Below are 23382 nucleotides of genomic sequence, written 5' to 3'. Positions count from 1 at the left end.
GAGGAGATTCTAAGCTTTAAAATGGTAGGTCATTTGTCTATTGTATTTGTGATTAAGTTATGATAAATCATCTCTAAATCTCGGTTTCGTTTTTTGTGGGACGCACTGTATAGAATTACAGATCTTAATAGGCTCATGACACCTGATAATAGATTTGGTATTTGTACCTGTATTTTGTAGAGCATTTCTCCCGTTATGCAGAGAAATTGTAGACTAAAAAAAAGTATTGAGTGAGTTGAGAACTCATCTCTAGTATTGAAACTATGGTTTTAGAATTGATATTGGTATTGATATTAGTTGGTACATTGTTTTTTGTTATTGGTATTGGTAATGGTATTTGTTGCACTATTGGTATTCGGTAGTCAGTAGGCCTATTTTATGTTTCAGTTTCAGTCCCATCATTTTATTTTTTATAAGTGTAATTAAAGAAGATATATGTATTTGTCAGATACTTAGGTTGTCAGAAACAGACTAGAACCTTTCTGAAAATAGGTAGGTATATTGCCACTTGGTCAACACCTACTTCTATATCTTCCTTTTGGTCCCACCTTTCTGAATCCTAGTTCATCTACAACAAGTTCTTATACAAACCCTTTAGTCTACTTTTCATTTAGCCCATTTACCTTTTTGTCTTATTTCCAATTTCATATCCACATGGTTTTAAAAGCAGTCTTTATGACCAAAGGAACTCTTTATATGAACCAAATTTTCATTTGAAAATTGCCAAATTATATTATGTAGATGAAGTGAAAATTTGACCTCTGGGCATCAATAGACTATAGTTAGATCAAAGGTCAAATGGTTATGCCTAACTGATCATATGCATTAACCAGATTTCTGTAGCAACCTAATAATAAAGCTAGCACCCCCCCCCCCAAAAAAAATGATAATAAAAAAAATAGATAATAAAGGAATAGAATAGAAATAATTAAAAAAAAAACATGAATGAGAAAAATAATGAATGAATAAATAGAATAAATAACATAATAATGATAATTGTATAACAATAATGAAGGAGGAAGAGGGGAAGAATAAAGATGATGCAAAGACGGGGAGGAATAGGAAGAAAACAGGCGCGTAGCCAGGGGGGGGCGGTGGGGCGGTCGCCCCCCCCCCCAAAACGTCCCCAAAAAGAAAAAAAAAGAAAAAAAGAGAGGAGAAAAGGAAAAGGGAAGGGAGGAAAGGGAAGAAAGGAAGGTAGCTTTGTGTTTTTTTTTTATTCATTTTTTTCTCAAAAGAGAAACTCCTTCACTCTTCTTGCTGTAAATTTATATATGAATTTTGCTTCCGCGCTGCGCGCGGTTAGATGACAATATTGAAGTTCTCCATTGTTTCCCCACCTTTTCTCTAACCCTGTTTTTCCACCTCAGCTATGTGCTTCTTGCCAGTTAAAGTTAAAATTGTATACATTAGGGTATGAATTTGAGTAAGGTTAGACCGAAGTAAATATATGAAGTTATCTTTTTTTTCAATTGATCGCGCAACTTCTGGTCTGGTCGGCTCCGGGCGGGTAAAATCTTTGTATCAGTTTCTGCCGTCACCTACATAAAGTCAACTTCTCCCGCTTTTCAGCTCATTACTAAACAACCATAATTTGGGGGCAAACAGGTTCCTAATTTCGTTCGTGTCGTATTAATAAAGTACAATATTTTTTATCAAATTGTATTAAACTTCATGTCATTTCCCTGTATACATTCATCTCCTGTCCTGTTTTGCGCCCTCAGTTTGAAATTTTGAATGACACTTAAGTTTCTTTATATTCAAAATGAAGCGCTTCAGGATAAGTCAAAAAAATTAGGCATCCTTTTTTTTTTATATAGATAGATAGTTTCAATAAATCGCAGAAGTTTCAACTTTTTGCGCACTATATTCCTTGTAATGAAGTTCAATAATCTTAGAAAATCAATTGAATTAGAGCCGATTGGATATTCATCTACATTTGATGAAACGTCCGCCCTTTGAAATTTCAGAGTTTCATTGCTCTGCACGGGGAGGAATATCTTCCTCTACCAATCTTCTCCTCTGTTTTGCGAGTTAAAAATATGCACTGTTGCTAAATTGTTTGTAATCAATGATCTGATCTTTCCAAAGAAAGTATTCAATATATCTTTGAGAAAACCCTTTTCTCGGGACCCTTTTTATGGCAAGAAAAATTGATAAAACGCTTTAGCTTCCGCGCTTCGCGCGGATTTATTATCATTTTAATTTCCTCCATTGTATACCTCTTTTGTGCATTCACAATCATTTGAAAACAAGGTTCAAAATCGCAATATAGTCAACCGAATTGGAAGTACTAGAGACAAGAGAAACGGCTCCTTTTCATTTTAATTTATGAAGCACTAAAAGCTTCGCGCTTCGCGCGGGAGGGGGAAAATCCCCCTCCCTGCACCCGTACCCACCCCCTAGGGAGCGCGCTTCGCGCGCTCTGTAAGTGTTGGCACGCTTCGCGTGCATTTACCGCCGGCCCCCTCCAAAATGAAATCCTGGCTACGCGGTTGGAAGAAAATGAACTTGTAGTTAACACAGAAGTAGCTTACATTAGATCTAGTTTTGTTGACAAATTTGGATTTCAAAACAATATTCAGGGAATGAAATTCTGAAGTAATTTTCAAATCAGAAAAGGGGAATGTGTGCCGATCGAGGCAGCTCGAGTTGCTACTGGCAAGGAGTTGGGTCAAAGAGGTGGATCCATATATCCGAGCTCCTGCAGTGTCGAAGGTCATCTTACATTACGGTACTCATGCATATTCATTATGACCATGACACGGGCAATATACGGGACGCGTGCCAGCCCACTGCACTTGCTCCGTCGATGACTTGATTTCTCGCCGACGCAGCCCGGTCCTGTACTGTGCACACATACGCTACGGCGCCTGCGCTTAGTGTCGGTACAGATTTTGATTATGCAAATTGCATTTTGTGTACTGGTATTGTGTATTCCGAATCCGATTTGAAGTCGAGGGACCCACGAAATCAGTTGCAAGTTAAGAGTGTGTAATTGTTGTGAACCTGAAGCTGTAACCTGTGCTTCCAAGCGATGATCCAACGAAATGCTGCAATCAAAGAAATTCCGTTTAAGACGAAGAAAAAGGTTTTGAAGAAGTTTGGAAAAGGACAAGGCGTTGGTGGACGTCGACGAGAATGCCAGGACGGTACGTACCGGCGTAGGTAGACAAAATGCGATGTGCCCGGCGCCCTGGCCCTGTCTGCCTGATGACCTGGCCGGTCGGCTGGGTAGTTGCAAGTTGTAATGCATAAACTTGGGTTTGGCCTTGGGGGTTTGGTTTGGATGTCTGGACACTTAAAATTATTGAGTCTCCTCTTTTGTCTTTGAATTTAACAAAAGCTATGAATTGAAAAATTGTAACCGTTGTCATAGTAGGCCTAATAATTGATTAATATTGGCTTGCCTAAACTAAAGTAACACGTCTTTGTTTGACAGTTAGAGCTATTGTATTTATTGTCTTTGACTTGTGGTAGATCTAGCCAGCAGGCTTCTAGAGAGTAAAAATCATTTACTGACGTATGCTTACCCTCATTGAAGCCAGGTATTCCTTCCCATTCATCTGCGTGTACCGCCAAAATAGCTGAAACTTTTGGCGGTACATTGTACTAGATCTACACGCAGATGAATGGGAAGGAATACCTGGCTTCGTTGCACTCACATTGTATGAGGTTAGTATATGTACTAACCTCGTACAATAGACCGTGTTTTACCCTGGATTTCAAAGTAGTCGGCAAACATTGCTTCATTGCTGAAGTAATATTTGCCGAAACTCCTCACTATGCACCGGGGCTCGTGCCGGTAAGTAGCAATGGGGGCAACAAATATGAAAATAATTTAAAATCATAATCATTAAAAAATAGCGAATTTCGCTTTCCTCGGCCTCGAAAGTGACTTTGCTTGTCTCCTACGGAAATACAAGGAAGGCCGTTGGTGGCGCTAATAATTTCACAACCTTGATTCAGCTCCTCAGTAATTTTATAACTGTATCTAAATTCTTTGAATGCACAATCCTTATGATTAATTTACTAATTATGGGCACCAATGAATGAAATAACTTCAAAAACATAAAGATTATTATTGGTGATGATAACACTTATTTGCAATGAATTTAAAAAGATGACTGATAAAAAAAAAATGAAAATAATATACGGGCCTGGAAAGAAACCAGCAGTACAAGCTTTAAAATTACCGCAAATTATGCTGGCGCAAATATTCACTACTGAATGACACGCGCCGTATAAGCTAAAACAACAACGAACGTCAATACATATACGGTATCCCAAAGTCTATACAATGAAAAGATTGGACACTTCACGGACTTTGCGTAGTGCCTAGCGTCGATTTACGTGTAAAATAGTGTAGGTGCCTAGTCTTTCCCTTGTGTCTTTAATATGAATATAAATCGCGCGCCCTCTTCAGGCGAAAATTGATATCCGCGCTGATCAGTTTTCATCTCCGTAAAATCTTCACTAAAGATCAAGAAAATATACGTTTTTTAAAAGAAACTTCAAGGAGAAGTCACGGAAGGATCTAAATGATTCGGTAAGTGTCATAGCAGAATGTGATATATAAAATTATTGGTAATATTTTTGTTGGCAAATATTTTTGTAGGCAAATGCCCAAAAAAGTGTCGTGTGTGTCGCATGCATACGACTGATATTCTTTCTCACGCGAGATGCTTTGAACCCATGAGGGTAAGCATACTTCAGTAAATGATTTTTACTCTCTAGAAGCCTCTTGGCTAGGCCGGTCTAAGTTAGTATAAATCTAGTTAATACTTAAAGACCAAAAGCTTCGGTCTCTGTTATGTTGTTTGTTCAGCTGATCCCTGTTGTTGGCTCCACTCACCAAATACAGAGACTGAAGTTCTAGCTCGATCTGTATGGCAAGTTCCCTTAAGTCTGCGCAGTCCCCCTTGTCTGCGCACACGCGTATCTGCGCAATTCTAGTAAAATAAGATACGTAGCGAACATTAACTTTACATACGTAACACATAGACAGATATTCATTAAAAAAATCTGACTCAAAATGGTGGAATTTGGGGCATTTCATGTGACGGCCTCAAAATGCAGCCTTTCTCATCAAAATACCAAATCGTGTGCAAAGTGAATGGGTGCGCAGACATGGGGTACCATTGATTTTTCAATCTGAAAATGACTGAGGTTTTTTCCAAGAAAATCGTATATTTCTTTCAAATTTTTATGAGATATTTGGTACAATTACTCATAATGATATAAGAACATGTAGTTAACTGAAAGAGTTTGTGAAATAAAAAGTAATTCATGTAAGATCTTAACTCAATCGTTAGGTGCGCAGACTTGGGGTACCACCATCTACAGGAACTCAATGGCCATGTTTATGTATTAGTTCGGATAAAACGGAAATGAAGTTGCTCGACGGCTGAAGTAAATCACTGTTTGTTCCCCTTTTTAAGTTTATTTTTCCCCGTTTTGGTGCGTTTCAGGCCAAAGCAGAATAATAATCTTTATTTTGGTCCAGGTCTTTTTATATATTTTTATGAAATAAAGACAAAAATCGATGAGCCCCGTCAGGGATTTTAAATTGTTTACCTCGTAACGGTGGCTGCACGATAGCAAGCCTTCTGTGTACGAGGAGAAATAAAGAAAATTTTCAAAAACTCCTAGAAACAGACGACTGCCAGCTGTCTGAAATCTAGTATGAATGATGGGGTGACCATTATTTGTGCACATTTTAAAATTAGCGTGAAGTTGATTTTCAATCAAAAGTTTCTCACAGTTCACACAAAACTAATCAAAATCATAAATACCAAACGGAAGGCAAGATTCCAAAGTCACACTTTAGCTTGACGGAATTATAAAGTAGGCAACAGGTGTCGCCCGTATCTCAAAATTCCATGATGATCGCCTAATGTGCGCTTAGCTGAAAAAGTGTCATAAGGAGGTGTGACCTTAATTTGCGCACGATCGCTTTGCAAAGCTTTGGAAAAAAAATCAAACAGACAAAGGTAAGATAATTGGAAATTAAAATGCCATAAATTTGGTTGGTATAAGTCTTAGGGATGCCATTTTTCAGGCAAATGCCTGAATTCAGGCTCTGGCAATTTATTTTCAGGCCATAGTTTTAGCATTTTTGTGTACAAAATATTGTATTCTAGGTGATTTTCAGGCCCTCTGATCAATTCCAACTGGCATCCCCAAAGTCATTTGACTTATTTGGATACCTCTGCTTGCAAACTGGCGATTTCTTGATGCTTGTTAAGTTCGGATTTTCTCGGAGCGAATGCAAAAGGTAACAAAATTTGCTGATGTTTTCACAAATTGAGACCTTACCTTCAAGAAAATTACCATATTCAGGCCTTAAAGTTTGTCATTTTTAGGGCAATGCTGGTTTAGCCATGAAAAACATCAAATTTTGAAAGGCACCAAGGCCAAATTCTTTTTCCAAGAAGGGCATCAAAGGCCATTTTTTCGGTATCCTTTTTTTTAGATGTCAAATGTTCTGTACTTAATCTTGTATAGGGTGCTACATAACTATTTGTATTTCTAAATAGTTGGAAAATACTTGCCCGAATATATAATTCACTTGCCCCCCCCAAAAAAAAAAAAAATTAAAACAAGATTTTACCATTTAAAGGAAAGAATTGCTGTTCTATGGACATGTGCCATTGCCCCTTTCCTCTCTTAAACATGAACTGATGTACCTTGTATTTGAATTTTGTAAAATTATATATTTTTTTTCAAAGTGATTTTATCTTGCCGGCCATGACCGAAATTTAGTGTGTTGATATGCCATTTTAATGATTTCCTCTCTCATATATTTTCATGTACTTGACCATGGCACAAAATAAAAATGGGAATCACTGAAAATATTTATAAAAGAAGAAAGAAAGAAATGAAGAAAGAAATAAAAATATGAAGAAAAAAGATAGGAAAGGAAGGGAGGGTGAACAAATTGGTGAAATAAAGAATGAAGGAGAGAAAGGAAAGAGATGAATGGAGAAGAAAGAAAGAAAATGTAGGGGAAAAATGAAGTACAAAAAATGAAGGAAAAAATAAAAACAGTGAAAAGAAAGAAAGTTAGAATAAAAGAAGGATGAAAGAAATAATAAAAGGAAAGGAAAAAAGGTTTCCTTCATTCTTTGAAATAAAGAAAGAAAAAGGAAAGAAAAAGAAAGGGATGATGTTTGAAAGAAAAAAAGGTGAGAAAGAAAAGGAGAGTGAATGAAGGAAAGAAAAATGTTTCATTCATTCTTTGAGAAAAAGAAAGAAGAAAAACAGGAAGGAAGGAGAGAAGGAAGGAAGGGAATAAGAAAAAGGGAAAAAAAGAAAATAAAGGATGAAATAAAGGGAGGAGAGAATGAAAAAGGAAAGAAAATAATGGAAGGAAAGAAAATAATGGAAGGAGAGAAAGAACAAAAAGAAAAGGGACAGAAAGCAAAGAGAAAAAAGAAAGAATGAAATGAAAAAAAAAAGGAAAGTAAGAGAAAGAAAGAAAAACAATGAGGGACATGTAAAGAAGGAAAGAATGAAGAACATAAATGAACACATTGATTTTGATGAGGGCGGATACATGGTTGCCATGGTAACAAGAGTTTTTGTGGAAATAGCAGAGATGTCCATGTGAGCGCTCTACCAGCTGCATTTCTTCTCCGATCTTCTTCAAATGTGGCATGAAGGTCCATTATGGTAAAGCAAAGCCGAGTATTGATTTTGGTGTAGGCGGAGACTTCGTTGCCATGGTAAAGAGTTTTTGATAAAATAGCAGAGATGTCCTTGTGAGCGCTCTATCAACTGCATTTCTACTCCGATCATCTTAAATAAAATGTGGCATGAAGGTCCATTAAGCGATTAAGTTGTACATTGATTTTGGAGTGGGCGTTGCCCCTGTCCGTCTGTCCCCCCACTTGGTTTCTGCGCAATAACTCAAATTATTTAATGGATTTTAAAAAATTTTAGTGTGTAGATGACACCAAAATACAGGCTAAGTTCGAATTTGGAGTCCGCAGGTCTAAGGCCAAAGGTCGCAGCTCATTAAGAATGCGAGTTGGTTTCCACATGATTATTTATGAAATATTCAACAGATTTTTAAAAAAATTGGGGTGTGTAGGTAGATGACAACAAAATACAGGCTTAGTTCAAATTCGGAGTCCGCAGGTCAAAGGTCATAGCTCATATATGCGAGTTGGTTGAAAGGTCTAAATTTGTTCATTATATACATGCATATTGGTTTCTGCACGATATTAAGTTCAATCATATTGAATGAGATTTATGAGATCTGTGTCCTTTGTACACATCAAATTTCTAGTTTTAAATTGACACAAAGGTCGAAGGCATAGTTTACAAGTTTGTAATTCTGAAAGATATTTTATTATTTTAAAGGTAGATCATGTGTTCTTTCTATAGGAGGGCATGTAATACAAATTTTTAAAGAATACATCATGGATAAAGTGTTTGTATCACCATAAGAAAAAGCAAAAAGAGACATTTTGAGGGTATTTTACAGTCCATCAAAGGGAAAGTTGCTGGTTCTTCATTAAAAAAAAAATCTTTCTAATTGCTACACAGTTCTAGTTAAGTAATTAAAGGGGAAGTTCACCCTGACAAAAACTTTATTGTAAAAATAGCAGAAAAAATAATAAAAAATATTGCCGAAGGTTTGAGAAAAAATCATCAAATAATTAAAAAGTTATTAGAATTTCAATTATTTGATTTGTGACGTCATATGCGAGCAGCATTCCTACATAGCAAATGGTAAAAAATCAATGAAATGTCATTTTCTCAGAAAATTGATAATGGTTTTCGCTGTACCTTTTGTATATCAATAGAAAAATCATTTCACACCCGATCATGAATAGGAAAGAAAATTAAGTCATCAGGAACCATGCAAAATTTGAAATTCATACATTTTATATTACATAACACATGGGGCAGCTGCTCGTTTATGACGTCACAAATGCAAAACTTTGAACTCTAATAACTTTCTTACTCTTTAACGGATTTTCCTCAAACCTTCACTAATATTTTTAAATATTTTTTCTGCTATTTTTGCAACAAAGTTTTCTTCAGGGTGAACTTCCCCTTTAATGCCATATTATTATATACTCGGAAGCTTCCTTTGTTTTGATTTATTTTAGGCCTTAAGAAGGAAGTGGATGAGTAGAAACAAGGAAATGTTTTTATATCTGAAAGGTTGCAAACTCGAAGCAAAAAAAGGAATGTGGAAGAACTTTGACAACAGGAAATATGCAAAGGGACATGTCTATTTTGCTATCACAAGTGCAATGATCTGACAGACAGCAGTGTACTCAGGCAAGTAATTAGGCAAACAAAAATTGAGGGGGGGCTGTGTGATCCATGAGATGATTTTTTTTCCTGAAAATTACCGAGATAGAAAAGCGAGCAAGCTGTAACACCAACATTTTTGACAGAAATTTGACATAATTCAAAGCCAAATCTACCAGATTTTCATGCGTGAGATTTTCATGACTTGGCGTCCCTGCGTGTGCGCGGCCAGTACTTACACCTGTAAGTTTCGAAAAGGCGCACGCGAGAGAGATATTGGCTTCATCATGATTTAGATCCATACTACGAAACCATGCGATGCACGCACGCGATTCATCGTATCCCGTACTAGCTATGCGCTGACTGCACTCTCGATTCTTTTCATGTGCTGGGGTAGACGGCATGCGAAGGTGGTCGGCCAGTGCATATAATCTTGCGAATAATGCTACTTTTTCTCTCTTTTTTTTCTGTCGGATCCTGATGCGTGAGAAAAATGGGTGCCATGCATGAGATCGTGAGACGGACCCTGGATGCGTGAGTCTCACATACAATGCATGAGACTTGGTAGCTCTGAAAATTATTATGATGTTGGAAAAAGATACAGCTCAAAGCTGAATCTGAATCTTGATGCAAAATCACTCAGGGTGGCCTAATATCACATGAAATTAATGTGAAATTAATGTTTGTCATTCTGCCTCCGAAGAAGATTCTGCTAGGATCGAAAGCTTAGGCCCCTTTTGACTCTCTAATGAAATTAAAGCAGTAAAAAGTTTCAAGACGACTTGGACAGGCTTAAATTCATCTTGAAATTTCCTGTGTATTGTACATTGTACAGCATTGCATTAGCATAGATAGACTGGTCCCCAAAGGATGGGCCATTCCAAAGAATTAGTCTGGCCTTGGTCTCAATACATGTAGCTGGCGTTGGGAAAGGGATAACAGTTTATGGTTAATACATGTAGTATATTTGTGGTAAAATGTACTGAGAGAATGCTCAGAAATGCAAGATTGTTTACTAGGTCTTCTTGGGGTTCCTTGCAGATGTATGGTGGTATGTACTCTTTGTACTCCATCTCAAGCTATTCTGTTCGTGTTCTTTTCCCTTTCCTCGGAGGACCCTGACCCTTCAACTGAATTTCGTTGGGTGTTGAATGATGGCACTGTGCCCACCAGCCCATTGGCTTGCCTCTATCCCCTGTATCATCCAGTAGCCAAGGCTATGTCTATTGTGTGCAAACCCACAAGCGAGAAAAAAAGCAGTGTAACTGTGCAGGGGCAAACAATGGGGGAACATGTAGGGGTGTTGCAGTGGCATAGCATTGTTGTTTGTCCCATGTATTAGCTGGTAGTAGAAGTCTGGATTACTGTTTAACTCAAGTCTTTCAAGAAAAGGGTTCTATTGATGGGCTCATTCTTTCACTTCTCAATAGAGACTTTGTAGGCTCTACATGTAGGTCCACAAATATAATTGTTGTGCTGGATTGCAGGTGTGTGAATGGAAGAGAGCAGTATGGGTATCTCAGACTACACATGCATTTGTACACATTGGAATTATCCACCATTCTGTGTACCATTAAAAACATACATGTATAACTTGAGAGAAGTCAACATGTTTTTTTTTTCTCAAATGCCATGGTAACTGTAATTGTGATATTTTAGAGCAAACTTTGCTTTATTTTATTTAGCACCTGCATTGTATTGATTTCATTCCTGCACAGGGAGTTGCTCATACAGTAATTAGTAATCATGACAACCTTTCATGGCCAGTTGTCATATGGACAATCTTTTCTGATCATTTTGGAATTTAGGGTGTGACAAAGAATCCTGTCCTGGGTGGAGTGAGGATTGGACTCATTTCTTCCCCCAAGAACTTCCCCACCATTTCACTCAGGCCTGATTTCACTCCCTTTCAAAGTTCACAGGCTGAGCTGCTGTGGATTGGATAGTCTCATAATTCAGACATTGTGTAAAAAATGTTTTCAAATTCATTTTCTCTCTCACTCTGTCAGTCGATTGGTCAATCAACTGTACATGTATAATAAATTTACTCAAGTTGAAATTCCACTACATCTCCCCTTCAGTTTATTGTAGCTGATAAAGCCCCTATATTGGAGGGGGTGGTGAATTTTACATGAAGATGCACATTGGTGTGTACTGTGCAAAGTCGTATGTCTGTAGACTACATGTAGTTAAATGCGTGCAATGCATGTAAGTAAACATGCACATCCATATTGAAAATACCTATAAGACATTTGTACACTATATAAAGAACAAGAACTTTGTGAAATTGTTAGTGAGGACTGAAGTTCTAAATATATAAACATGGTTTTTCAATGTTGGTTACCGAGTTGAATACTTGTATACTTTGGACTTTGTTTACATCAAACATTTATTAACTATTCCATATTTGATATAGCAGGAATTTATCATTTATTTGTGGGATTATACACTTCATCTTCAGATCAAAATGCATTGAAAGAAATTTGTAGAAAGTAGTTTATTCATACTATATAGGTGAATATGCTACAAATTCCTCTCATATATCTTGGGAACAAATTTATATCATTATGGTAGACCCCCCCCCCCTTTTTTGCAACACCACCTTAGTCAAATGTTTAAAGGACAACTCCACCCCAACAAAAATTTGATTTGAATAAAAAGAGAAAAATTCAACAAGCACAACACTGAAAATTTCATCAAAATCGGATGTACAATAAGAAAGTTATGGCATTTTAAAGTTTCGCTTATTTTCAACAAAATAGTTATATGAACGAGCCAGTTACATCCAAAATGAGAGTTGATGACATCACTCACTATTTCTTTTGTATTTTATTATATGAAATATTTTGATTTTCTCGTCATTGTCATGTAAATGAAGTTTCATTCCTCCCTAAACACGTGGAATTCCATTATTTGAACATTTGTGCTTCAGGCAAGGAGGTCCTAATTGTCAAATTCGTAAAAATTGAAATATTGTTTAATTCAAACAATAAAAAACAAGAAATAGTGAGTGAGTGACATCATCGACTCTCTCATTTGGATGTAACTGGCTCGTTCATATAACTATTTTGTTGAAAATGAGCGAAACTTTGAAATGTCATAACTTTCTTATTTTACATCCGATTTTGATGAAATTTTCAGCATTGTGCTTGTCTGATTTTTCTCTATTGATTCATATCAACATTTTTCTGAGGTGGACTTGACCTTCAAAACATACTTTACATGTAGATATAAGGCATGTCATGCCTAGAAATGTTTTACCAGAATAATGCAAATCTTTAAAATTCAATATCTATGTTCTTTGTTATCAAATTTTGATCAAATTTTCAGCATTTTGCTCTGTGAACCATACTCTCTTTATTGAGATATAAATATCTTCAGCCTGGAGTATCCCTTTAAAATAAAAATGATATAAAAAAATTAAAACATCTGATGATTCTCGGGGGAAAAATAGATTTGACATTGGGGAATTTATAATCCTAAAAACATGTGACATAAATTCTTTATCGTGATTATTAGAGCATAGAACTTGTATTGTTTGTTCTAACTTATTAATTAGTACATGATGTCATTTATGTCATGTGTCCATGTTAAGTACTTCTGTACTTCACTCAAGAGAGCTTTTGTTTCCTTGTTCAGTGGGATGGCTAAAAGTGGGGGAATGCAACAAGTTTTTGTTGAGATACATGTACATGTAGTATCGTTTTCCCTGGGGCTTTGTACAAGTAATGGTGAGTCACCATTTCAGTTCCTATGACTCAGCTTACAAACTTTTATCATCTCTCATTGGATGAATCTTTCTCTCTCTCTCTCTTTCTAAACTCCCACTCGCCAATCTCTATCTCTCTATACATGTAAATTGCAATTGATCTAGTTCTGTTTGGTCTCATGGATTTTGCTTATATTTGGTCTAATTTCATTTAGGTCCTTTTCTCCAGGTATTTTGTTTTAATTAAGACTATGTATATAGGCCTACCCACATTGTCTAATATCCACTGAGTCTAATCACTATAATGAACTAAGTTTTTCTCTTTTTTTTCCTGTGGAGCGTTGTGGCCCAGTGGATTAGTCTCCGGACTCTGAAACAGAGGGTCTTGGGTTCGAATCCCAACCATGGCGTAATTTCCTTCAGCAAGAAATTGAGCCACAATATGCTGCACTCAACCCAGGTGAGGTAAATGGGTACCTGGCAGGAATTCATTCCTTGAAACGTAGCGCGCGTAACAGCTGCACTGCTAAAGCCAGGGTAATTATGCTGCATATACTGTAGGGCGCTTAGAGACTTCTGACAAAGTAAGTATTAAGCGCTATATAAGCAAGTATAATTATTATTATTCTTTGATACAGTTGAAATTAGACCATCTGAGCATTACTGACTCGTTGTCAACGTGGGTTTAACCATGATACTGTTAGAAAATCTGAGAATTAGACCATCTGCTATTAGACCAAGTGGATATAATGTTTTCTATCTCGTTTAGTTTACTCTGTTTTTCTCTCTTCCTCTCTCGCCCTGAGTTTTTTTTTTCTTGTGTGTCTTTTTTTCTCCATTCTTTGTTCTTGCTCTTGTCGAATGTATTCCATTTTGGTCATCCTTTCATTTCTCTTTCTTTTGCAATGTAAAATCAACATAAGGCTTTAAAAAAAATTGTTGCCCTCATCGGACTGACCATAAAATGTGAAAAACAGGGTCACTACCTGTATTTTTTGTTTAGCAGACCCAAAATGTAAAAATGCAGTGTTTTTGTGAGAAACTGTCAGATTAAGGCAAACTATTTGTTAAAATTTGTATTCGATGGCATGTAAAAGCACTTAAGTATGCATTTTGACGTGTTTGACTGGATATCATTCATTTATTCATGTGTGATTTTCTTTGTGCAGCACAACAGTGAAGATACTATTAAAGGAAAGAAAAAAGACTGTCCCAACTTTCTGATTTTGGGCATATGAGGGCAACATTAGTTTTTTTTAGGCCTAAGTTATGATCTCAAACTTCAGTTGAGTGCCATCTGAAACATTGTCCTTAAAATTGTAATGAATTTGGTGTGTGAATGAGAACCCCAAAACGATTACTTTATTCAAACTATTGGAGCAAATTATAAGTTTGTTCATGGGAATGAGATATGGAACATTTTGCGTGATTTCCAACTAAAACCTTCCATTCTGAATACAGACCCGGGGGGGGCACTCGACCAAAAAAATTGTGGGGGTGTGCCGCGGGCGAGACAAAAAACGGGGGCCTTGGAGCCGGCTTATTGTAAAAAAAGGAGGGTCCTCTGAATGGGCTTTGGAACGACAAATGTTTGTGAAAACGGTGGTCCTTGGAATGGATCGCCAAAAATTTGAGTGTAAAAATGGGGGTCCCCCCGCGGCACATACCCACTATGCATTATATGCTGAGTGTCCCCCCCCCCTTGGGAATATAGTTGCATGTTTGTCGATGAATGTAGATGTTGTATGTGACAGATAGATTGGTAATATAATGTGTATTGTGTGTGATAGATATAGAAGAAAGGCATTTTGAGTTGACTGTCTCTCCTGGCTCAGACTCAAAAGTACTCTGCAATCCCTCTGCAGTTTCCTTTTTGAGGAAGTAGATGTAGGAAACTACCTACACATGCCAAGTTATTCAGCTTTATCCCATCTCCTACTACCAATGTGTAGAACACACAGGTTCATCTTGTCAGTGTTTCTAGGTTCTAAAGGTCAGGATTGCAAGTTCAGGGATAAGCCTGATAAAGTTGCGTGAAAAATGGGGAAAACAAACATAACAGTCAAAACCTGTTGGGAGGATTGCATGTAATGTGCCTTTATGTACATGTCTTTATGATAAATACTGTTGGTGCTATCTGAAAAGTAATCGGGCAGGATATTAGTGATTTTGTGTACCGGGTATGTGTGCATGTTCCAACAAAAACAGGTTACTTTGGGTAGGTCTACATGTTACATTTATTTATTTTCATTAACGTTTTCAGCCAATTTTTTATAAGAGGCTAGGAGCACTTCCCTTTCTACATGTAGATAACAAAGATTTATGATAATTCAGTATTGGGTTGAAATTATAAGAAAAAAATGACACCAGTAAAAAAAAGAGTAAATTATTGCCTTTTTAGGCTTTGAGCTTAAAATTGAACAAGAGAGCCAAAGTGCCTTGGATAATGCTTGTTATCTAGGCATCAAAATATTTCACCACAACATGCGCACCCCATGATAGCTTTGTGTATAAGATGCGTTGTGTGTGTGTGTGGGATGAGATGTTCTCACATGTGTTTCGTACAATGTAGGCCTACATGCAGCTGTGTGCTTGGGATATGAGAGATGTGTTGCTCATTTGCATACGTGTGTACACACTGGCCAATTCTGATTAGCATATTTGAGGTCAGCTTGGCTCACAGCTCTGATAGCTAGATTGCTGTACACTGTTTATGCTTGTTGCCCTATTTTCATCTCACATTTTGTCAATATAAACAAAATGTAAACTACTTTTTACAAAGTCATTTCCAGTATAATGACAAACAAATGAGACAAAACTAAACAAAACTGATTTTGTTTTTAGAGCTCTTTTGGGACACTATTTATTGTTATGGAAAAAAATTGAAATATGAATATCATATTCACTTAAGATTTTTTTTAAATTAGTAGTCTTATTTTGATGTTTTGGGCCTATAAGGATAATTATCCAAAACATAATAGTAAAAACTAACCCCACCCTAGAAAATAACAAATTATAGTTAATATTTGTTAGGATTAAATCAATAAATGAAGAATTGAAAAATTTAAACACCGATTATGTGATTATTTTACCACCTCAAACTAATATAAACCTGATTTATATGGATCTGTAGAATCATTATTGTGATATGATGGAAAGTAATCATATTTTTGAAAATAAATTATTGTTGTAGAATAAAAAAAAAACATTTGTATTTAAATAGCATTAATTGTTACACATTTGTGTAATACGGTAATAGCATTTTCTGAAACTGCAATACTTAAAGGTCAAGTCCACCTCAGAAAAATGTTGATTTGAATCAAAAGAGAAAAATCAGACAAGCACAATGCTGAAGATTTCATCAAAATCGGATGTAACATAAGAAAGTTATGGCATTTCAAATTTTCGCTTATTTTTAACAAAATAGTTATATGAACGAGCCAGTTACATCCAATTGAGAGAGTTGATGATGTCACTCACTATTTCTTTTTTTTTATTGTTTGAATTATACAACATTTCAATTTTAAGAATTTGACGATTAGGACCTCCTTGCCTGAAGCACAAAATGTTAAAATAATAGAATTCCACGTGTTCAGGGAGGAATGAAACTTCATTTCACATGCCAATGACGAGAAAATCAAAATATTTCCTATTTCAAACAGTAAAAAACAAAAGAAATAGTGAGTGAATGACATCATCGACTCTCTCATTTGGATGTAGCTGGCTCGTTCATATAACTGTTTTTGTGAAATGAAGCGAAATTTTGAAATGTCATAACTTTCTTATTTTACATCCGATTTTGATGAAATTTTCAGTGTTATGCTTGTTGAATTTTTCTCTTATTGAAATCAAGTTTTTGTTGGGGTGGACTTATCCTTAAAAAATGCATTATGCTTTTGATATTGGGATTCGAGAGGATCTTTATTTTAGTAGAGTTCATAATCAACTCCATATTTTTTTTAAATAGGCAGAGATAAAGAGGTAGAGAATTACTGGCTTGGCCTATTTATGCATGTTGTGTGTCAGACTCAGAATAAGTTCCCATATAATTGTTGAGCCCAGATTCCTATTGTGGCCTTGAAGAGCTAGCATTGACATTCCTATGCATAGATAGAATGGTATGGTATGTGACGTCATATAGACACTGTGCTGCTATGTGGGATGGTATGTGTTTGTAATAGTAACTGGGGTCAGGTTCACACCATTTATTGAGTCTCAAACATAATTTTTAATAACAGAAATATGATTGTGTGTGTCATTTTATCAAGAACACCAAGGGAAGAGTTTGGGTAGATATTCATTAAGGTCAAAATGAATGTTTTAGCACCTGCATATTCATGACTTTTATACTGTATTCTGGCCTCTGTCTTTTTTATATATATTTAACAAGAAAGAGATATGGAATTATTGAGAAGAGGCATACCAGTATCTAATTTTCTATCCACCTATTGAGCTTCATATGTCAAAAACCCCAAATCAACTCTGGCAAGAGGTTTATGAATCAGTATTTAGCCATACACTCAAGATTACATACCTTGTAACATACCTTGTTGTGGGCGCAAATACCTACAAAACTTGTTTGCCCCTCTCTTCCATTTTTTTTAACAATGGTGATAATTTCAGGACTGATATTAAAGATGCATGAATTACATGTAATAAGCAACAAGGACTGACAGCAATAGGTTCTCTCAGAGGGACCTTGATCTAGTTATGAAAGTAAATCAAAGGTGCCAGTGGATCAACCTGGGTTGTAATCTCCATGTAGGCTCTGTATACTAGTAATCCAATCATTGATTTTGCAATTGACTTTTCAAATTTATTTCATGTAACCAATGCAACAATCATGAAAATTAGTCATATCATCAATTTTCTAAGTCTTTACTTGTTAGTGGGCTTTTGAATTTTAATACATGTATTAGGGAAATTCAAATTTCAAGACCAAGAGTCCAAGACCAAGTTCACCCCAGCATCAAGTTTATCTTAAAGCAGATACGAACCAATAGCGCCATCTCAAGTCCACAGCTACTCATACCTGGCCAGTTTCCTAACCCACAATGCTAGTGTAGTCCAGTAAAATAGACCCAGTTGAATGATATCATGTTAATTAACTACTCAATACATTTATACTAAGTTTATACCACAATAATTATAATAATGAATAGAGAAACAATTACATGTACTTTTCCTCTCAAAACATTTTAGTTATTTCTCTATACAAATAAAATTATAGGTCAATTTATTCTCTGTGATAGTATTAGTAGATATCTGAAAATATACAGACTATGTACTGATAACACACAGTCCATGAGAGACCACATACAGTTCACCCCCCCCCCCCTTAATAGAAAATATCAAGAAAACATAGTGCAGTGACAAAAAAATTAAGAAAAAAATTGTCATCAAACACTGTATTAGTTACTTGGTATGCAAATGAGAGAAACCTTGTTTCACACTACACAGTGTTTTATGAATTCATTGTATATTGCATTTTCAATGGTATAAATTTATTTAAAGATAAGAAGTTCTCAGATTAACCAAGTTCAAATGATGACAATTTATTTGTTCCATGAATAATCAACATTATTAGAGCTCCCCCCAAAAAAAAAAAGAGAAAGAAATGTTGAAGTTTCTTGAACAATATTGAGTGCATGGCATCATTTGTATTCATCCTAAATTTGATATGCATAATCCTGTTTTGGGAAAGAACAAATTTCTAAAATCCATTAAAATAAACTTTTTAGATCATAATTGTCTTAATATATTTCAAAACAGAGTACATTCCTATTGTTTTATACTAGGAAGAAGTAGCGAGAAATTCACATCCTTGGTTTTTTGTATGTTACTTAGAACAATTTATAAAGTACCTTGAAATAAAATCTTATTTGTAGATATAACTTTAAAAATCTTAAAACTATCATTTTGAATTGACCTCTAAAATTTCAATTGCATAAGGAAAATAAAAGAAACAAAATCAGGATAAGTTATTCTATTCAAGTTTCAAGTCTCTAAAAAAGAACTGAACTATATGATTTCACAGAATGGAAGTAGCCATTGAACTAACATGAACCAGGGACTTATTATTATTACAATGAATTAACAATGTTACTTATACATGTCATTTCCTTATAAGTACCATTATCAATTTATGAATTTTGGGGATATTGTATTTTAGGATATTTTACACTGTAAAATCACATACTTGATTTGATTGCTGCGGTGAAGTCATTTTTCCTGGTACATGTAAGTGTAGAGACACATACAGTACATGTATTGTATATATAGTGTGGAAGAGCCATGGTGTACGGTATTTTTTCTGACTCTCGCCTTGTAAACAGAGGGTCATCTGTTCGAATCCCACCGTGGTCTAGCGTCCTATGGCAAAGCGATAATCCACACTTTGCCACTCTCGACCCAGGTGCTAAGTGGGTACTCGGTAGGATGCAAAAGTCATTGTATATTTGAATTTGTAAATGCCATTATGAGACTGCAAAGAATGCTCCCCAGGGAGTGGAAATTGCACTTTTTGTGCAGGATTGAAATGATTTGAGCCATTATGGGAAAAGTGCTTTATAAAAATAGCTATTGTTATTATATTTCAATCATATGATAAGTAAGGACAATCTACTAAATTGCACTATCAGTGGCTTTCCAATTTGAAATGTATTGTCACTGATACTCAGGATAGCCTATTTATAACATGTGCACAAATATGATAAAGTTGTACTATAGCTGGCAATCAGACCTGTTACAAAAGGAGTGTTTTATCACATCAAATATCATATACTGATGTACATGTAGGCTGAAGAAAATTGAAAATATTTGAAATAACCCCTAAATGAACTTGCCTGGACCATTTTACAATAGTGAATGAAAGATTCTTGCCTGTTTTGTTATAAATTCATATCAAAGGCAAAATACACTGCAATGCTGCAGTATAAGATAACTACAAATACAATACTGGCACATGGAAAATCATATTGATAACATTTGTAACTTTGAGAAGTTCTTTTAAAAGATTAAGCTTTACATGTCCTTGGTTTAGAAATAAGGGCGAGATGAAAAATAGAAAACTACCTCCCGTGAGCTCATATACCTAGATTCAAATTCATGACTATTCTTCAATTTCCCGGGGCTTCTAACAAACTTCCCCTCCATATGAAGTAATAGTTCCCTATCAGTTCATTACCTTGTTTCACAATTGGCCAGTGCGCACGCGAGTAGGCGAGTGTGTATGCAATGAGTGGTGTAATTCACTGATAATAGTTTCATTCTATGTTGACACAACTCTCCACTGGTGAATATAATAGCAACTCTGGCTTGTGTGCTATTTCATTATTACCAGTTCACAAACAGGAATCAACTTCCCCGATAATTCAACGTGCGTGTTCTCTCTTGTTCTCTCGTCAGGTACTTTTCCTCTCTTTCCTTCTCTCCCTTTGCGCAAGTGTCCGTATAATTTCCCTATGTGTAGGATGAACTTTGCTTTTGTCAGATTTGTCTGATTTCATTTACCGTTGCAACTCTCGTTCCTATCGGACTTCTTTTTCTCAGTCATAACATTTTGGATTTACTTTAGATTTCTGTATACTTCAATCATTTTCCTCCGGTTTGCTCTGTGTTTTGGGTGATAATTTCAAAATTGGTATGTTTTGATTTTTTCAAAATCTTTTCACTTTCTTTTATAAGATTATAAATGGACATATTGACAAGATGATTGTCAATATGTAAAAGTAAAACCTTGGGGTTTTACTTTTAGTACAAACGTATATGTATGACTAAAATTTGAGTTGGTACTTGTCAATATTCTAAACTCTAATTAGATCAGCTCAGTGTTTCTCAAAGTCGACATGGACCATCCTGCTATTAGAAGATCTACTACTCTTCATGAAAAATAGGGAACAAACCTGACAGTGCATTGATAGGCCTACAAGACATGTTGAATCAATCTGAGTTATGTTAGTCATAGTGCATGTTATATGATTTAAGATGAGTCATAGATGACTTGTTTAGGAGTTACTACATTGTTCCTGGACAGGACGAAGTGGAACCCAGACCCATTGGGTCATGTTGTGGCAATATTTCAGTAAATTTCATCAAATCAAGGTGTTGATGGTTTGTAAGGATGGGACTTCCCCTTCTTTGTACTTCAGATATGCATGTAGGTTCCCAGATCAGTCCTCATCCAGAGTGCATAGATCTAAAGTACATGTACATACATGTACTTGGTTACAGCTGGTATAGTCTCACAGTCTAGGCCTATAGGCTGCAATCAAAGTGACCTTGTCTCTCTCTACATTTAAAACAAATAAAGTAGATGTCACATTCAGTTTTAAATTAAAACTGGAAATATTGTTTGAGAAGATTGGTTCCAAAAAAAGATACAGCTAACAACTGAAGACTATTATGTTAGCAGATTTGTAATTAGCTGAATTGGATGAGCCTGCCCCTATGAACATTTTAAAAGAAATATGGTACATTATAAATGCTTTTGATCATCAACTAGTGGCAAAGTATTATGTTATAATCATGAAATTAATTATTTCATGAAGGAAAAACATATTGAGCACATTGTTATAAAGTTTGTTGCACATGTATGCAACTTTTCATTTTTTTTAAATGCACATAAATTGCAAATGAATAAAATGTTAAATGCTGATCTCTTTCTCCTTATGTAGAAACCTCAAACAGAAGTTTTGCTAGATCGAGCCACATTTGATTTATCTATTTTAGTGCAGCAAGTATTACAACATGAATTGATGTTTGATCTGACATAGTGAGTACCGGTATCAGAGTGATATTGACTGGTGAAATTACTTGAAAGAGCATATTGAAAGCTGTAGTGAGGCAAACATTGGGAAATGGTTCTTTCCCCTACATGTCTAGGGTTGAATTGTCATGGATACCTAGATCTGCATGAATCTTAGACCTACAATGTACATGTAGCTAAAGAAATCATAAGCAGTGAGCTTCTAATTAAGATTAAACTTTAAAGAATGGTTTTTGTGTTTGTATATACTGTGTATTAATTACAGTTGACAAGAGATGTTGTATACTGAACTCTACTGATGTTCAATATTTTCCAGTGTTTTTTCTTTGTATGAATACCACAGTTTCTTTACTAAAAGTAACGTTTATGTTGGGCTTAACTTATTGAAAGCTGAGCTGAGTGAGACGACTTTCTTCAACCTTATAGACGGCTGTGTGACGCTCTAGTTCCTGAGCTGATGACTAGATTGTCACATGCCAGGCACACGCCAAAAAACAAGAAGTCACAGCCAAAATATATATTCATATTTCCATCACAGTACATAATCCTCTCTACGTCAGTCGGCTCTGCGTTTTAACCCGCATAGGTAAGGGTGTGTGTGATAAGTGTGTATTATAGACAGTGTGTAGGCCCTTGCACGTCTTTGCTGTATGCCACCAACTATTCTTGGAAATCACAGACTCTGGTTACATCACTAAAATTAGTTCATCAGATTCTCTTGTCTGAACTACCAGTTTAACATTTAGTTATATCATAGTTATAGGCATGCCATAAACCCTTTTAAAATGCAGTACCCAAGGTATGTAAGAAATACCAAACTTGCAAGGGCAAGAGGTGTATGTCTTTGTTCTGCAGGTTTTTGATAGTTTTTCATATTGCACCCATGGCATCAAAAGGTCTGTATTGAGAGACTAGATCTATCCATTGTACGTAGTTGTCTGTTTTTACCGTGAATTGTGTAGGAGTTCTACTGCTACAGCTAGCGCATGAGCAAGAGCAACAGCTTTACTCGTCTTTATAGTTCAGGGCAAAAGCAGAATAGTAGAACATTCGCAAGTGAGTCGTCATGAGTGGAACTTGTTCTCTATCTCTCTCCTGTGCAGTTGTATCATATAGAGAGCAAAGGATATCATTGGATAGGATTATTTGTCATGTTGGTGCTTCCCAAACTCCTGGTATTGGAATTAATCTCTTGTTATACATGGATGGTTCTCATCTAATTTGATTATCTCCTGATGAAGTTTTCTCTGCTTTATTTCTCAATGTTTGCATTACTTCACTGATTGTAAGTGTTAAGTTTATTTCTTCACCTAGATGATTATTATCCTTACCAGTCAGACCCATAGACCCATGGCAATTTAAACAATGTTTAGTGATGATTTAATTGTTAACAGATACGTGATCTTGGTCTTAATAGATTTTACCCAAGCAGAATTAGGTTGTAGCGAGATAAAATAGTTTATTTCAAAATTATAAAAACATCAATTTGCGTCTCCTGTCATTTCTTGTCAATTCTTATGTAACTTTTGGGTTTCAAGTTTTTCTGTCTGTGAATGTTGTGTGTGGGAAGTACTTTAAGCCTACATAATGTTTTTAAATGATAGTACCAATATTTATTCTTCCTGATGAAGTTTTC

General features: G+C 35.7%; 1 protein-coding gene across 4 annotated transcripts in view; it reads left to right on the top strand.

Annotated features, from left to right (window-relative positions):
- The first annotated feature begins 2893 nt into the window (after positions 1-2893).
- The window catches only part of LOC121419229 (SERTA domain-containing protein 2-like), a 29227-nt gene continuing 8738 nt past the window's right edge, over positions 2894-23382 (top strand). Inside the window, exons 1-2 of one of the 4 annotated variants that reach the window (XM_041613595.1) lie at positions 2894-3152; positions 9123-9297. Coding sequence is in view for 1 of the 4 variants with exons in the window: in XM_041613594.1 (XP_041469528.1) it covers positions 3142-3152 (11 nt within the window). In the remaining 3 variants the exon portion in view is untranslated. Of the gene's footprint in view, positions 3153-9122; positions 9298-20597; positions 20622-22773; positions 23032-23382 lie in introns of those variants that run through there. The other 3 variants (XM_041613594.1, XM_041613597.1, XM_041613596.1) reach the window with 3 other exon arrangements.

Source organism: Lytechinus variegatus, chromosome 7 (assembly GCF_018143015.1).
Source record: "Lytechinus variegatus isolate NC3 chromosome 7, Lvar_3.0, whole genome shotgun sequence".
In the NCBI taxonomy this organism is placed as follows: Eukaryota; Metazoa; Echinodermata; class Echinoidea; order Temnopleuroida; family Toxopneustidae; genus Lytechinus; species Lytechinus variegatus.
Note: the sequence above shows the minus strand (reverse complement) of the source record. Positions and strands in the feature narration are given on the sequence as shown.